This window comes from Parastagonospora nodorum (genome assembly GCF_000146915.1).
Source record: "Parastagonospora nodorum SN15 chromosome Unknown scaffold_20, whole genome shotgun sequence".
Lineage (NCBI taxonomy): Eukaryota > Fungi > Ascomycota > Dothideomycetes > Pleosporales > Phaeosphaeriaceae > Parastagonospora > Parastagonospora nodorum.
This window is the reverse complement of record NW_001884568.1, coordinates 31,509-48,328: the sequence shown is the minus strand read 5'-3', so window position 1 is coordinate 48,328 and position 16,820 is coordinate 31,509. Positions and strand designations below refer to the sequence as shown.

At 51.2% G+C, this 16,820-nt stretch overlaps 8 protein-coding genes across 8 annotated transcripts; 4 read left to right on the top strand and 4 right to left on the bottom strand.

The window, feature by feature from the left end:
* Positions 1-446: 446 nt before the first annotated feature.
* On the top strand, positions 447-3,071 carry SNOG_11659 (hypothetical protein; the record flags this gene model as incomplete). The annotated part of the gene is made up of 4 exons (XM_001801846.1): positions 447-560; positions 720-756; positions 845-1,053; positions 1,110-3,071. The coding sequence occupies 4 exons, from the start codon at positions 447-449 to the stop codon at positions 3,069-3,071; spliced, it is 2,322 nt and encodes a 773-aa protein (XP_001801898.1).
* Positions 3,072-3,389: 318 nt separating this feature from the next.
* On the top strand, positions 3,390-3,755 carry SNOG_11658 (hypothetical protein; the record flags this gene model as incomplete). The annotated part of the gene is made up of 1 exon (XM_001801845.1): positions 3,390-3,755. One exon carries the CDS (start codon positions 3,390-3,392, stop codon positions 3,753-3,755), a length of 366 nt encoding a protein of 121 aa, XP_001801897.1.
* Positions 3,756-4,147: 392 nt separating this feature from the next.
* Positions 4,148-5,841, bottom strand: SNOG_11657 (hypothetical protein; the record flags this gene model as incomplete). Its single annotated transcript, XM_001801844.1, has 3 exons — positions 4,148-4,858; positions 5,114-5,745; positions 5,817-5,841. 3 exons carry the CDS (start codon positions 5,839-5,841, stop codon positions 4,148-4,150), a joined length of 1,368 nt encoding a protein of 455 aa, XP_001801896.1.
* A 1,430-nt stretch (positions 5,842-7,271) lies between these two features.
* Positions 7,272-8,327, top strand: SNOG_11656 (hypothetical protein; the record flags this gene model as incomplete). The annotated part of the gene is made up of 2 exons (XM_001801842.1): positions 7,272-7,405; positions 7,457-8,327. 2 exons carry the CDS (start codon positions 7,272-7,274, stop codon positions 8,325-8,327), a joined length of 1,005 nt encoding a protein of 334 aa, XP_001801894.1.
* SNOG_20124 (hypothetical protein) lies at positions 7,809-8,120 on the bottom strand (the record flags this gene model as incomplete). The annotated part of the gene is made up of 1 exon (XM_001801843.1): positions 7,809-8,120. The coding sequence occupies one exon, from the start codon at positions 8,118-8,120 to the stop codon at positions 7,809-7,811; it is 312 nt and encodes a 103-aa protein (XP_001801895.1).
* A 583-nt stretch (positions 8,328-8,910) lies between the features above and the next one.
* SNOG_11655 (hypothetical protein) lies at positions 8,911-9,336 on the bottom strand (the record flags this gene model as incomplete). The annotated part of the gene is made up of 1 exon (XM_001801841.1): positions 8,911-9,336. The coding sequence occupies one exon, from the start codon at positions 9,334-9,336 to the stop codon at positions 8,911-8,913; it is 426 nt and encodes a 141-aa protein (XP_001801893.1).
* Positions 9,337-13,022: 3,686 nt separating this feature from the next.
* On the bottom strand, positions 13,023-13,416 carry SNOG_11654 (hypothetical protein; the record flags this gene model as incomplete). The annotated part of the gene is made up of 2 exons (XM_001801840.1): positions 13,023-13,224; positions 13,262-13,416. The coding sequence occupies 2 exons, from the start codon at positions 13,414-13,416 to the stop codon at positions 13,023-13,025; spliced, it is 357 nt and encodes a 118-aa protein (XP_001801892.1).
* An 816-nt stretch (positions 13,417-14,232) lies between these two features.
* On the top strand, positions 14,233-15,945 carry SNOG_11653 (hypothetical protein; the record flags this gene model as incomplete). The annotated part of the gene is made up of 2 exons (XM_001801839.1): positions 14,233-15,443; positions 15,504-15,945. 2 exons carry the CDS (start codon positions 14,233-14,235, stop codon positions 15,943-15,945), a joined length of 1,653 nt encoding a protein of 550 aa, XP_001801891.1.
* Between the last annotated feature and the right edge of the window lie 875 nt (positions 15,946-16,820).

Below are 16,820 nucleotides of genomic sequence, written 5' to 3'. Positions count from 1 at the left end.
TACTAAAATGAATACCCCTCGTGTCTACAACCCATAGTCGACTTAATGTCTGTCTGACACTCCTAGCGACACTTTACCGCCCTCCACGCATCCGAACTGGTGCACACCGACGTCAGCAGAACGATGGCGTTCATGCTGACCGCTTCGTGCCGCAGTCCGACGATGCACAGCCCCAAGGTGCAACCCGCAGAGCCGCAGAACCAGCCGTCGCTGGCAGCATCTTCGATTCTGTCGTCATGGTGCTTGTGCGGCGGCTCCCGCGCGAGACGACGATTTGGCCTGTATATGCTGCGATGAGTGAAATCATAGGTATGCGGACTACGTGACCTGTGGGAGTTTGGCTCTTGGTCTTCGCCGTAGCAAGGTCCGCATGTCGCTCGCAGGACCGACCCCTCCACAAAGATTGCGGGCACGCTCGAGCGACATGATGTGCGAATAACAGCAACATGACGTCTGTCTGTAGGAGCTGCAAAGACTTCCAGGACGCTTCGTCGCATACCAAGGATTCACTCCCGCACGACCCGCCGTTCACACGAACTGCGCACCGCCTTTTCGTGCAGGTCAGTATCCTCAGCGTGAGCACACCGCCACATGCCCAAGCGCCGCATCTCAAAGCGTCTAGTTTTGACCCCAAAATCGCTCGAAATGGACGCTGCCATCATGCATCAAGGTTGGCCTGAGGCGCAGTCAGTCGTGATTGCGCTGAGGTAAATCCACAGCCAATGATTGTTCTGGCGCCACAGGTTGAGGCGCATGGTAAGGCCCCCAACAGCCACTGACACCCTGGTACTCAGGACGGCCAGCTGGGTGTACTGGGTCGTCGCGCAAAACCGAATATGTACAGGTTCGTCCTCGCAGCTTGGTTCTGATTCAGTGTTCAGCTACGGCTTCACCGAACTCACCACGCCAGCGCTCATTCATCCACGACGACTGTCACTAGTGGCCACGATGCTTTCTCCGAACGACGTCTCGCCAAAAGGCAAAGCTCCAAGCATATGGTCTTTCGACTCGGGGTATGGGTCAAACACTTTAGAGGACGACGAACAGGTCCATGTAAGCGGTCTCAACGCTATTGTTAGTAATTGTTTCGCAATGCTGATAGCCCTCAGCTGCTTTCGGAGCCCGGCTCACCCCCTCGACAATCAGTCGGGCTTGGCCTCAGCAGCCTAGGATTCCGTAGCAACTTCTGGAATGTACATATCGAAGATAAATTGCGATTAAGGCGATCTGAATCACCAATCGTTCCGGTTACCACCAGGGTCAACGTCTTTACTAGTAAAGACCTGTCGACAAACACACTGCCCGTACCAGCACTTGCGGATTATGTAAACACATGCATCACATGCCAGCTATGGAACATCACGAACCCAGGAGAAGGCCTCAAGTGTGATGACTGCAAGAGCAAGGACTTTGTAAGGCCAGAGGAACTAAAGCTTTTCCCGACTCAGCCAAAAGGCAAACAAGCTGTGCCACGACTGGAGATCCCACAAGAATCACATACTCGGCATGGATCTAAAAGTGGAAGTAAAGCTCGGTGTTCAGCCTGTGAGATTGCGTACGCAATCGATCCACAAACATCTGCCGCATGTCCTTCGTGTGCTCAAGACCCGGATTTTCTCTCTCCTGTATCGCCCATCCAGGAGCCTACAATTAGACGTTCTTGCGCCCGAAGACACACTAAGCTTCCACCTCATGCTTTACATCAGCTACGTGCTTGGCTCAAAGCAAATCGAGACCATCCTTATCCTAATTCTGATACGAAGCGCTCGCTTGCCGAAGCATGTGGCATCACTGAAAAACAAGTCACAACATGGTTCACGAACACTAGGGCACGCAACCTGCCTCTGCTGAATGACGTGTCTCAGGGAAGTTCGGGGGATGAAGGCGCATACGAGTCAGACTTCTCCAACATCACAAACACACCAAGCTGCACGACGAGCCCTGTGATCCGCTATGACACACCATCAAGCGATCCATACTACACACCTGTTTCCGGGATATCTGCTTCTAATCAGCCTCAGCTAGCATTGCAGACTTCGAGACGCGGCAAGAAGAAGGATTATCGACGCATGAACACCGTTTCACCAATCGACGAATCCAATATGACAAAGACACCGGCTACTCCATCATCCAACACTGGTACACAGGAACAGCAAACATGGCAGTGCACCTTTTGCTTCCTACGTCTAGCGCCCAAGTCATGGCGTCGCCACGAAGAGACCCAACACCGACCGAAACATCAATGGACATGTCTCGCTACAGGTCCACGCCTCACTATTTCTACACGTTCCGGCAGAACCTCTATCTGTGCATTCTGTCAAATGAACAATCCCAGCGAAGATCATTTCCTTAACTCGCATCGCATCTTAGAATGCTCTAAGAAAAGCGAAGCTGACAGGACGTTCGGGCGCCCTGACCATCTCCGCCAACACGCAAAGAATTTTCACAAAACATCGCTGCCAGATGAGGTTAGGGACAAATGGCGGAGCTTGAGGAGCGCACAAGAAGCGGACAAGGAGTGGTTGTGCGGATTTTGCGGAGACGAGCTTGCTACTTGGGATCTGAGAGAGGCACATATTTCAAATCATTTCAAAGATGGGAAGACGATGGCCGAATGGAAAGGCAAAGTGGAGAGTGACACTGCTTCTATGGATCAGGACAGGAAGCGAACGTTGCGACAAGACCATGCTTCGAAGCTTTTGAGGTTACAAGAATCGCTCGTGGGCCAGCCAGATGGTCAAAACGAGTACCATGGCCAACCAATGGATCGACTACCTGCAAATTCCGATGGGTTGCCATCTTCGATCAGCTATTCAAATATCGCAGCAAATACCACACTCTTGGAGCACAACGACACCATGGGTTTCCCCAGCAACATGTTGGACACCTCACTGACGACCTTTGACTTTCCCAATACTTCTGCCATGGATGATTTCGACGCTCTATATCCGATGCATGATAATGAATATGGATACGGCATTTACATGGGCGAACAGGAATTTTCCACAGAATACGCCTCAGATATGGATATTTATGGCAATCGTTTGGACGTTCAGAACGGATGGCAATAGTAGGGTGCATTCAAGTTCCAGCATATCCTTTAGCACGTCTTGCTTCAATCTGATATTACAGGCGCACGTTTGTATCTTGTGTACCTTCTCAGTCCAGTTTCACGGCGCAAAATAGATGGGCCTTCCCAGTCATAGAATCCAATAGAGCTTGCACAAACCAGTGTCCTGGAACAATTCATTTTCTCCTGAGACATTCCGCTTGCTGTCGAACATGTTGCAATCTTTCCTTGCCACTATTAAAGCACCTTTCCGTTCCTCATCATCGCACTTATCCATGACTTCACAGATTCCAGAAGCCAGACAACTACAAAAGCAATAATGTCCTACCCACCAAACAACCCTGAAGTCGCGAGTCGCGCACCGCAACATGGCATACGCATCGCCAACTCATCCATCGCGGTCACTGAGCCATCTGCCAAGCACACCCTATCGACTGGGACATCGGCGAGCGCTCTTACGGTGAACTGCGCAACTTCGGGCTGCACTAACACCGTCATTGTCGTGCTTTTTGGACAACATCACGATCGCATACATGTCAAGGTCGACTGCAAGGAGTGTCATCTACCAGTCTTCGTGGTGGAAGAGAAGGAGCAGGAGAGAGTGGATGAAGGTTGGGCTGAGACTGCAGATGAGGTCGAGGAGTGGGAGCAAGCCCAGGAGGGAGATGGATTTAGGGGGTGGTAGAAGAGTACAAGGAGCTCAAGCGTTAGTGGAGACGGCATATAGAGAAAAACGAATACATGATTTACACAGTGAAGTAATCCATTATGGTTCTTTGGTTTTGTCATCACTTGTGGAACGTAGTAAAGCCTGACGAGCTACACAGTGCTTCGGCCTTTCGTTCGTGATGCGATCGCCATTCGCAATTTACGCCCGTGCACCTTCCGAAGCCTTTCCAGTCGCTGTAGACTCTTATCTTCCCCATGGCTATGTCGTCCAGCTTTGGGAACTCAGTGGGGTCATCATTCTCGGAAAGGGTTTCAACGATTACGCAGAAACGCAGCCTCCTTGGCAGTCGCCATCATCAAGCCCGAACCGCCTTTGGCGTCCATCTTCTTCCTCAAAGATGACGCGGACTACTTCTCCTTGGTAATACGCTCACGCTTCTCCTTCTCATTCAGGTCCCAGCGCGCACGCCGCTCGGCTTCGTAAGCCTCCCATTCAGATTTCCTCTCCTCCCAGTTCTTCTTGGCTACGCCGGCGAAGTAGACATCAGCCTTTTTCATAGCCTCCTTAAGACGCGGATGCTCCTCCAGAAAGTGTGCGAAGTTCTCGGGATCGGGGATCAGCTTCTTGTGACGATCGTGGCACAGGTGGTTAACCATGTGCGTCCACAAAGGGTCCTTTTCGCTTGTAGCGTTTAACTCCACAATTTCGATCTCCTGGTAGCTCGGGAGGCTGTCTTTCAGATAGTGAGTATAGGTGCTAAGCATGTGCTTAGTGTACGGCTCCATACCCAATAGGCGAGAAGCCCGCAACAGGGCGACATCTTTGGCAAACGAACCCTGCATATGAACTGCATAGGTCTCGAAGTTCTGACTCATGTCTTTTGCCCATTTAGTAAGAAGATAGGCAACGGCAGCAGGGGCTATGGAATCAGGCGCGAAACGGTACTCAAGCGACTCGGGGAATTCGGCGAAGTATTTGCTCAACACCGAACAGCAAGCCATCGCGAGCCGCTTGAAGATGCCAGTCAACTCGATGTCGCCGATATATATCGTGATTAAAGGGCCACTGAGGGGTTTCAGGCGCTGCTGACGTATCATCACATAGAGGTTGTCGAGCGGCTGTTCTACCATGGTACCAGTAGCTGGAGACTCGCACAACACTTTTGGCTGGGGCGGTGCATCTGTGCTAGAATCGATAGTATTCTGTGAGGGTGTTTGGGCGGTTTCTGCGTAAGACACTGAAGACGACGCCGAGAATTCTAATGGAGAACCAGCAAGGACGTTGGTAACTACCATGGCCGTAGCTACCAGCTGCTGTGCTTGATCGTCTGGTTTCTTCTTTTCCTCTCGATCTTTGTTAATAGAACGGCCTACCGCGATATCTCTCTCGGTGCTAGGATGGTAGATGAAGTCATTCAGCTCAGTGATGGTAGGAGGGCAGACGGCCGACCTGGCGACCTTCCCAACTTCGGCAGAAACTGATGACTGCTGGACTGGAGTCACACTGTCGACCAGCTTCGTGTTTACTTGGAGAGGTTCAGATACAAACGCACTAGGAACGATCGGCGACGAACACACTGAGGCCCAGGACTTGGAGGACATTGGTGTGATGGTCTTGCTAGCCATAGCCGAAGAAGAGTGCGAAGAGCTTTCGTTAAACACATTAGTCTTAATATGGGAGTTGTTGCTACGCTTTCGAGTCTGATTGGCGTCCGCGGTCGTAGTTGAAATGCTGATAGGCTCTTCTCGAGCAGAATATGCCGTAGATTGCGAAACTTCCGGAGCAACAACCTTTGGGGCCTTAGCTGATGGAGCTGTGTCTTCCCCTGACTTATCAACTGAGTCACCATTCATATTGAGCTTGGTGTCATCATTGTTCCGCCTAGCCTTCTCTTGCGAGCTCTGTGCATTGGCACGCCCAACTGGTGACTCTTTGGTGAGCTTAGCGGCCTTTCGAGCAGCTCTGCGACGATGGTGGGCCATTGCCTTCTTGGAAGGTGGTTGATCTGGATGGGTAGGCTCTCTGTGAATACGTGGTCAGAATGGAGTAAGTTGAAGTGCATCCAGACCGACTCACTGTTTGACATGCGGAGAGCGTTCATTGCTCGGTAGATATTCAGCCATGCTTGCAATGAATGCGCTATTGGGCTTTAGGTGGAGTAGCGCTCGACGTAATCTGGACTACAGTTTAATTAGTACTCTGATGGATCTCGAACATGTCCGACAGACATAAATCGGGTCACTTGCCGCTCGACTACGGTCGCACAATTGGACAGTTGAAAGTCGTTTGCTAGATTTGCATATACTCGAAATAAAGTGGAATAGGTCGCACACTCGAGATTGGTGTGGAAAAGAGCTGGAGAGGTCCCAAGCGCGAGTTTGAGGAGGACTTTGGGGTTTGTTTACATGCAAACGCTCATAGGGAAACAGCGGGCAGCGCACGTGATCATGCAGCTATCCGCCTGCTAGGTGGAACCTTCTCGCAACATCGGCCTCTAGAATCGAGAAAATGACAGGTGAAAAGGATCTGAGCGATCAAGAAGAGGAGGGTTAAATCCTGAATGAGGGTTTAGTAAGATAGAGAAGATGCGCGCAAGCTGCGTACACTTTCTCCTGCTGCCCGAGCTCCCAGAGGTCTTCATACAAACATACTTTTGCGATCACTTTGTATACAAATGATTAGTCGCGCCGAGAGTTATGATTCATGCTTGGTTTGATGCGCATGGATCTAAAGATATGTCCGTAGCAGTCGATGAGCGCAGGAGACATACATTATCCTGGCTCCGTCAAAGTCCTCGTCTCCTCATACGAGACAAAAAAGGCAATAAAATCAGATACATCTGGTGAGCTATCATTGATGTCATCAAGTCAGTGCGCACTGTTGAAGAGTTCGATTGTGTATCTGGCCAATATCAAATGTGACAGAAGGGTACATTGCGAAGAGGAGTGTATACTTCCAAATTTGGCGTCTTAAGGTGTCAAGAAATGTCACCAAGACGATTGAAGAGTGAGTAAAGAATATAACATAGGGAAACGTGTCAGAGTGATACTAGGTCCTTGACTGCTTCTTATTCATGCTCGAACCAAAGTTGCTGCCGAGACTGGCATTTAGCTGCTGTACAGGCAGCAGGAAGACTAAACTATTTGCTTGCTTCCACAATTATCGACATCAATGACGATGCTATGAATCAGACACCGTCCACTATTATTAGAGACGCTCGAGCGCCGGGAGACCAGTCATCGTCGAGCGCACTGGCACACCACGCACCTTCTATCTTCAAGTGCACCTCCATTCAAGAAGCTTGTTAATATTCGTAGGTCATACCATCGCGCAGAGTCACCATCTACATTTTCTACTAGAGTCGTGCTTAACTTGTCATTGGCGATGCGTCAAATCGTCAGTGACGCAGCAAGCATCATGCCAGAAAACATGTTTATGCATATCACGTTCGCTCAAGCACTCCGCTTGCAGTCGCACTGATTGTATTGACTTTGTGTTCTGCCCAGGTTCGAGCGAGTCAGCTCTCAGACAATGTCGTTGACAAAGGCTCAGCTTCGAAAACAGACGCTGTACAATGTGCACAAAGCCGCAGAAGACATGGGTAATGCGCGCCTATCTGGCGTTTCTTTGCCGCACTCTTTGAGACTTTCAACATTCGGAACATTGTTAGTGAGCATCATCAGTATATAGCAATTTTCCCAAATAACATTGAACAGCGCACAAAAGTCCTTACACATGCAAATTTCGCACACACTTAAGACTACAAAAACTATGTGCGAAGACACCCATCCACTTCCTCAATCTGAAGAAATGCTTAGCACACGATGCTACGCACCACTTACGCTATCTGGTCCAAAGGCTATCCCCAAGCACTGGGATACTATTTTCTCAGAAGAACAACTTAGCTTGGCTGCTAAGCTTCCAGTAAACATCATCACATTGAGTACCGAAGAATGCTCGAGACTTCTTTCTGGTCCCAAGATTAGCATTGTAGCAGACAGCAACGTTGTCGTTCGTGACAACGTCCCGCAGGTAGCACTGATGGCCTCGTCTACCAAGCTGATCGACTTAATGCAGACCAAAGAGTCCGTCACGCAATATCGCGTATTTGGAAACGTGGACGTCGAGAGTATAGAACGTCTCCTGGACATCTTTACCACGAAACCCGGTCTCGAAGCCAAAGAAGTAAGACTCACCGGCACAAACTTTCTCCAGGACGTACTCCTGTACCAAGCCTGTCTTTCCCTGGGAATCTATTACGTTTACACCAAGCCCCTTCTTGACGCCCTCCGACGCGAGATCAGTGCACGGTTGATCACCGAGGAGGAACGGAATGCTATTGTCAATCGTACTCATCTTACTGATCCGCTTTTCAAACATATTGCTAACGACTTGTGTCATCGCCGGATCAAGAAGGAATTCCTCGACATTAAAGCATTCGAAAAGTGGCTCGGCCACGCTAAAAAGAAGACTCTACAGTCTGCTATGACTAGCATTGATCAGGAGCACGAGAAGAGGAGAGAGGTGTTTAGATTAGGGAAGAAGGAAGAATTGGGCAAGACCATGACTCTCTCAACTTCGCGATAAAGCTACAGCTCCTTGGCTTAGCCACTATTCAGCCAGTGCGAGTGTAGAGTGATGAAAGAGTGATTTAGAAGCTGAGGTAAGTATACTATAGTAAGTAAGACCGTATGGGCTAGGTTGGAATTTCGTCGGTCATGGCGCTTATTTCAATAAGTGTATTTTGGCTTCATACAGCAATGTGCCGTCCTTTGCGTGATCCTATGTAAAAACATTAATCCTACGAACGTCCTGTTGTTAAGCTAGAATAACTGCAAGGGTTAGGAACGTCCAGATAGTAAGTGCTTCGGCCAAGTTCGAGTATGAACAGGACATACAGTTAATCTTTGAACGTGGGAAAAGGCTAAACATGGATACACTCAGTTCAAGAAATAGTACAAACTGCTCTTCACTCTGACGGATAAAGAAAGATACGGAATGATTCCAAAGGAGCTAATGTATGCAAACATGGCGAACATTCGTGAGCTAAAAGCCACAAGGTCCATAGGCATGGACTCATTGAGGCACAACTTGAATCTTCTTGCTGTGTATGTAATTTAATTTCGACATGTGGCATGGCATACATTGCTATCTCATGAATCGGAGCCATTCATTTCGGCAACCCAAGATCCCAAGCAGGGTCCAGAATGTCCGCATTGAACCAATCGAGAGAGGGTTGCGACTGGAACAAAGTCCACATTCGGTCGTCGTCCCAGGAAGTCAGGAAGTCGTCAACGTGCGCATTTGTATCAGGGAGGTTCAGTGGGCCGGTGCTCGTGTCCATCGACAAGTCAGTAGCTTCCGGCATCGTGAGATTGGCGTTGTTCGTGTGCATCTGGACCGACTCGATGAGTGGCTTGCAGAGGCCGATCAACGTGGTACAGAGGCGATGCAACCGATTGACGAATTTGTTTTCTGAGACTAGTTCAGAGATGCTGTCGGTAACGTCCTGTAACAGCTGGAAGTCCTGCACATTCGATGTGCCAACCACGTTGCAGAACACAACGAAGAAGGGACACAGTGGATATGAGAGCATAGTCCTAGGCAATATTAGCGAAGCACCGTGTAGTGTGTCTGTTTGATGGCCTTACCAAGAGAGATACGGGTCGTAACCCTCAATAAAGTGACCCAAGACTTTTGCTTGTTGCTTCAATGAACTTTACGCATACGAGCGCCTTGCGTGCGCTGTCCAGACAGGCTTCTCGCTCGGCCGGCACTGTGGTTACTGAAGGACTCAGGCGATGAACTGAAGCCAGTGTCGAATAGTACTTGAACTCCACGCACTTCCAATGGAGAAGAATGTCGGGGCGGGTGTCAAATAAATGTGAAGGACAGTCCTGGTGGCTATCAGAACGTAAAACTATAAAACAGTTGTTTCACTCACCCGCTCCATAAGAACTAGGATGTCCGCCATTGTTGCGCGACACCAAGCAACTTCTTCTCCCAATTGGTGTACCGGCCTCTTCGCTGCCGCTTCTAGGGTGATGTCAAGTATCTTGTCATGGACAGGTATCAACTCCATGCCAAAGACCTCGAAGATGCACATCGGATTGGTGGGCTCAGGCTTTACTAAGGAAGATATCTTTATGTTGAGCGGTGGTAGAGATCTCGGGCGAAGGAGTAACAAACTCATGACGCTATCGAATTGACCGCACCACGCCAGAGCTGCGTAGATTTCTTCGTCCAGATCGCTCTCTGGTTCGCTATCGGCTATGTTGTGGTACCCAAGTGCTACTATCGAACGGGCTGCATGTGCGATGAGCTCCCAACAGCTCGTGGGGTTACCCATGATTTGCATCAACATGGCCTGCGGCACTAGAGTCAGGGTGTGTAGCGGGGACAGATGAATCATAGTTACTTACTCCTGTAATTAAAGCCTGGACCAGCAGGAGTGAAGGGCTCGTGAGCAGGCCAACTTTGTCCAAGGCCGTGAGCGCGGCTGTTAAGTGGTCATACTCCATTTGCTTTATGTGTTTCTGGACTCCCACGCTCTTCGGACCTTGAAGATTGCTGGTATAAAGAATGACAGCGGCCTTGAAATGTATGATGACTTTATACAAGAGAAGTGTCCTCTCATCAGCAGTACCTTCCATCAACGCAAGCCCTATTCTCTCCACGGCCTTAGGCGGGATGTGGTCAAGACTATGAAAATTAATGGAAGTAGGATCCAGTTGTTGTGGCTCGGCTGTAACATGTTAGTTGGAGATTTCGAAGAGGTTACTAGACCTACTAGCTAAGATCACATGTAATATCTCGCCTGGTGACAAATCGGTTGATAGGTACATGGACTTGTCAAAGGTACTGCGATCTGTGATTGGGGGTACTGGAGCATGGGAGATGTGATCCACAAACGAGATGGCTGTCTCGAGCACCGAGCGCTGATGTACTGAGAGCAAGCCATTAGTCGAAAGTTCTTTGCTGATGAGAGTCCGGGCCTCGGTCGCAGGCTGTTGAGTAGTTTCTGATTCGACAGTGGTCACCGGGGCCGATGGAGTTATCGAGCTTGCAGTTCGTCTTCGCTTTGATGGCCGTTCGCCTAATGCCGAATCCTCGGGAGTTGCAGAAGATTTAGTATGATCCGGAACTGCAGTGCTTGGCGCCCGTGTGGTGCTACGAACAGAATTCTCAAGCGTGGAGAGGCGTTGCACAAGAGCCTGTATTTTTTCATCGCTAAGCCAATGTGAGCATCATTAGGTAGGTCTAGGGTGGGAGAATGCTCACGTTCGGACCTTCGGACGAGGTGTCCGCTTATGTCTGTTGCGAAGACACTCGTTCTTAGAAGCGGTACAATTGGCACATGGGTCTTTGCGATCGCATTTGACCTTCCTAGCATGGCAAGAATCACACTGCAGAGCCCCATTAGTTGCATGTACGCATTTACTAGGGGTTTCCTACGGCTTGTATGCCGCCATGTGCGGCCCAATTTTCTTCCGGCATGCTTGGCTGCTTTTCCAGCACGAGAGTACTTCAGAGCGGGATCTCGACTCTCTTGGGGGGACTCGGGGGTTGATGTGATTGATCGATGATGTGAGGGAAGGTGATGGTTAGCTTCGGCATGCCAAGGTCCCCGGGGATCCGAGCGTTAACAAGTATGTCTCATTAGGCAACTTTGTTCTGTAGACTCGAAGATCAGCTCGTCAGGGGGGCTTTTATCACAGCTCATGTTGCTATGCATGTAATTTCATCAATCGAAATCCATTCGCCTAACTAACCAGGTGAGCTCGATATGGCTCTGTCGTACGCGTCTTATGGGCGGATGGGGCTGGCGCTCCATTGCTTTAATGAGACTACGGCCCAACGTCAAATTCAGTCTCAATGCGCCTGCACCAAACGTGGCTGTGAAAACAAATCTCGCCTTCAATCGCGCGACAGGTCTAAACTTTGTAAACGAGCATTTGCCAGGGAGAAGGGCAGGAAATGGCCTGCCTCGCCTCACCAATATTATCGCTACCGTGATGCTTTCTTCGCAAGCAAGCATATCCCAGTTGACCTAGATCTCTAAAATCTCGCCGTCTCCAGCATCAGAAACACCATCGCGACAGATCTGTGCATACTGCACGGAGCATAAGACGACTAAAGCGTCTTCTAGGAGCCTGACAATTGGAGACGCGAGATCTGGCAGAGCATTCGCTAATCTATAATGCGAGTTCAATGCAGCAAGCATGTCACCACGGGGAAAAGTCAAACGACCTGAGGCAACTCAGATCAGGAACAGAATGACATACAATTAAATCCCACATAACGGGAGCTCCCGCATCGGCATGCTAGCCAATTCGAGCGCGTGAGCAGCGCGCGACGAAGACGTGTCACAATTGCAACATAGAGGAAGGTGCCATGATATTTCCAGAGATAAGACAATTCGATCTGAGGCATGATAGAGGCGTAGATGCGTAGAGAGGTAGCCTGGACCCAGAGGAGTATTCGCGAGATAGTGTGATGATGCCGTCGTATCTCGACATGTCGCGCGTGTAACGAGCAGGAAGATTCGGTTGCACGACTTTTCGCAAAACTGCCGTCGATTGCCAGACGTGTCCAAATAGGATTGCGGTGTCGCTTTGAGTACTCTACGGACGTTGAAACAAGGGTTGTGCCTCAACCACGCCATAATTATGAGAGACATGCCACGCGTGGGAGCTGGAATGAAGTGGCAAACATGGTTCAGCTGTGGGCCGTTTTCATTGTAAGCGACTCATTTGGTACCCCGCGGGCGTGTGCCTTTTACGAAACGTGGGATTCAGCTCACTGCCGAAGTGTTGCGAGCTCCAGAGTGGTTCACTGGGCTGTCAGCACGGCTCAAATCTGAGGTGAAAAACCCGCCAGTGTTGTCTGTACTTGACAGATGCGTTCTGATTCGACAAAGGCACTCATTGTTTCATATGCCAACGTGTACACAGCAAGTTATGGTGCAATGCCGGGGTCAGCGTAGGATCGCGGGTGGGGCTGGGGCTCAATCGCCAATTACAGTTCCTCGCACCAGCACACATGGAAGACGACATGCAAGTAGATGTGCTTGGCAGTGGTTTTATAGCACGGTCGCATCGCATCTCGCGAGGTTCTACACATAAGCTGGGTTGGTGACGGACATGTGAAGATGGGGATCAATTGCTACGTGTGTAGCAAGCCGACATGGCTGTGTGGCCGTCGGCGAATGAATGCAAGACATGATTCGACACGTTTGGTGGTAGTTGGCACAGATTGCGTGTTCGGGGGCGACATGCTGGTTTAACCTGTGGCAGTGGATTCTGCTAGTTCTCGGAGGGCGTCTGGGAGCTTTTGCGCTGCAACTGTGGCGAGACGGCAGCCAATGAGGGCGAACGTGGGGTGTATCAGATAGCCCGATAAGCACCACGACTGCAAGTGGCCGGGACGGCGGCAGAGCGCAGAGGCTCTTGCAAAGGGACAATGGCCCTGCATGGCTGTGGTCCTGGTCGGGGACAGCAGCGTTTGCTTGCGGCACTCACGGCGAGCCAGCAGCCAGCAGCACGCAAAGGGGCAGCGGTGGTGGCACGACAGCGCTGACGAAAAGGCGTTGATAATGGCCGCAGACGTGGGGTTGGCATACCGTGCGACGACATGGGACCGTGGGCTGTGGCTGAACGGTGTTCACGATGCACATTCCTGCTGGTAGTAGGAGGAGAGCGACGGCCAACGGCCATGGGGAATATGTCTTCTGCAGGGCACATGCGGCTGCAGCGATTGCGGCAGTGAAGGGGCGGTGACAGGCACGCAATGGGACGGGGTGTGGCCTGCGGCATGGTCGAGGTTCGCAAATCGGGCTGCCTCCTCTCCCACGCGCGCCAGAACGCATGAGTCTTATCTCTTACTCCTGGCTACACCACGCCCCAACTCCAGCTTCGCGCTGAACCCACCAGCGGCCACCGTCCACCGTGCCCCCGTCCCCCGTCCCCCGTCCCCCGTCCCCAGGCATGCCAGGGCTGTCCATCCCCGGCGCGGGAGCTAGTCCGCTACCAAAAAGAAAGAATACCTGCACATCCTGTGGTCCGTCCTGCTGATGTTCACCGCGCTCCTTATTGCTGCCGCTGCTGCTGCTGCTGCTGCAATCCACCACCACCACCACCTCCTCCCACGGGCGCACGCGTCCTCCGAGTGACGCTCCTTGCTGATTGTGCCACCGCTGCTCGGCTGCTCCCGTGCATATGCCCCGACAGCGTGGTTCCTGACTGTAAGCTGTCCATGGTTGCTTATCTTGTGCGCCAGCCCCGATCCTGGCTGCTTGCTTGTTCTATATATTGCTATAGCCTTATCCCCAGCTAATCCCTTTGTCTCAGGCTCTTGGCTGGCTCTTGAACCACGCGAGCATCCGTTCCTTTTGACTCCTGATACCCTAGCCGCCCTCCCATCCGGCCTTCCATGAGCCGCCCACCATTTGTCCAGGACCAAGCCCACCACCACCGCCTGCGGTCAGCTCCTGATGTACCATAACAACGCCCAGTCTCGCGTCCACCTGTCTGGAAAGCCCGCCCCCAGTGAAGACGCACAGCTTCCACGCGGGGAATGTGCCTTCATCGTCCCTGAGTCCGAGGGCAATTCCTCGCGCCAGCGCTGCACATGCCGCAGCTTCTACCCAGACTCGCTCCTGCGCTCCCGCTGCGGCTGCGGGCACCAGGCATGGCACCACGAATCGCAGCCTTTGTCCGTCGTGACAATGGACGACTACGCCCACGCTGTCGAACAGATGAAGCAGCTCAAGCAAGAAGTCAAGCGCCTTCAAGGCCTCGAGCAAACTTGGAAACAGGAGCTGTTTAGGGAGCGCATGGCACGTGAAGAGCTGGTCAGAACGAGCCGCGCCATAGAGGCACGCATGTACGAGAACATGAGGATCCTGAAACTATCCATGGACGACAGGGTCGAGGCTGTGGTGGACAAGACGACTGAATTCAGCGACCAGATCAAAGGCATGCAGGAGCGTCTGGTCATGCTGGACGACGTCAGTATGGACTTGGAGAATAGAGTCGATCGAGTCGAGCATGCTGGAGGAATGTCAAGAGAAGTCACGCCCGGTCCCTCCACACCCAGAGCCCGCACATCAACTCCCAAACCAACACCAGTTCCACCAGTCCCGCTTCTCATGCAAACCCAACCTCACCACTCGATTGGCCAACTTCCCATTCGAACCGACAAAAAGTACCCGTTGTCGTGGAGCGTGCGTGTTATCTTTGTGCTGCGCAAGTCGCAGCGATTCGCCTTTGATCCCGACAGCAATGCTTACAAGCGATGTGCGTCACGCAAATTACAGCAAAATCTAGACTTTCCAACTCAGGACAGTTCGTGCTTCGCGAACCGCATCGACAACGCGTTCAAAGGTGTTTTCCGAGGCCGACCCTGGATGCCATTGACAGGTCACCGCCCAGCTGACGAACCCTTTGGTCGGATGGCTTTGACACTTCTCCCCGCAGACCTCATCCATCGCGATGTATGGGATTACCCGTTCCTCGAGGACCATTGCATCGCACACGACAAGATGCAGGGCGACGTCCTCTACATTACTTTGCAATACGAAGATGTCACCTGGAATGAGATCAGGTTCCTACCAGCTGCCAGCAGCGTTGACGAGTCTTGTTGGAACCACGATGAAGAGCTTGATGGCACAGTCAAGTACAAAAGTCTGGATTCTGAAATCATGTACGATTACCAGGATCCTCCTCCAACATATTCATCTCGAACTCACTCGTTGGCGGACAGGGCGCCTTCCAAGCTGGATGTCCTCGCCGACTCGGCTGCTCTGCTGAGTCCTATTGAGCGCGCACAATCGCAATCGTCAAGCCACTCATCCAGAATGAGTCCCTTGCAGCGCATCTCTACGCAGTCTTCTAGTCACACTAGTGAACCCAGATTCTCTTCAGAGCGAAGCAGTTTGCGAAGCTTCGAGACCGAGACGACTGATGATGAGCACCGCGACAAGAAGCCAAAGTTGAGGTCGAGACCGAGCATGCCCAACATCAACAATGGTCACACGCAACAACCCATGTACGTCTCGGGCCGGTCGAAGCGCAAAATGCCTGTCAGGGAGAAAGGCGTCAAAGAGCCTCTCCACTTCAACGCTAGCAACCTTGCCAAATGGGCGCGACCAAACCTGCTCCATCCTCACTCATCCAAGGGTAAAGAAGCGGCGCACAATCCGTGATATAATCTTTTTTTCATTGGACCTTCATCCTTCTCTCTTTCTGATTTACTTGTCATAGAGGCGTGAAAGAGTAAAAGTCTCATTTTGCCGGATAGGATACCCCTTGGGCGTTTAATGTGCGATTGAGAGGCACTTCATGAGCACGCATTTTCTATTCAGCCTCAGCAGATCGAGGTTCACGCATCATACTGCGGATATGTTTTTCTAAGTCTAGGTCTCTCGTATGGCAAGCATAGACGGCACTGGAGCACAGCAACCTGTTTACAGGAGGTAGACACTTAGCGTATGATAAGACCACACAACAAAGTTTATTCTGGTATCACACCGCTTATTCCAGCATGCTCATATATTCCACAGACTAGCCACCTTTTCGAAGATACAAACTCATGCTTCAGCTTGCGACAGGGAACACGCCTTTGCATATGTCTCCATTCGGAAGGTTCTCGCTTCCACACATGCGCATAATCTATCTGTGGAGAGAGAGAGCCGATACCGCATCATCCGCCATGATGGTGTGCCAGATAACCCCCCCATAGGGACTCCACAGCCAAGACGGTCTGCCCGAAACGATTACCTGCACGGGGCTGTTTACCGGGCAGAATCCGTGCATTGCCAAGGTCGTGATCCATAACAGCTGCGACCTGGTGGGAAAAGAGGAAGATCTCCTCCGTGTGTGCAGTTTCTGGGATTCACCAATCGAGTAAGGCAACGTGACGTATGACGTCTTCGGTAACATGCTTTTTCCATATGCATACCTCCTTCCATCTTCCCACTCGGCACTTGTGATTGCTGGTACGACTCGTATTGATTGCGATGTCGAGCATGATGGCATGCATGGGAATTTCACGCACACACAAGTCGGCCTGGATGCACTG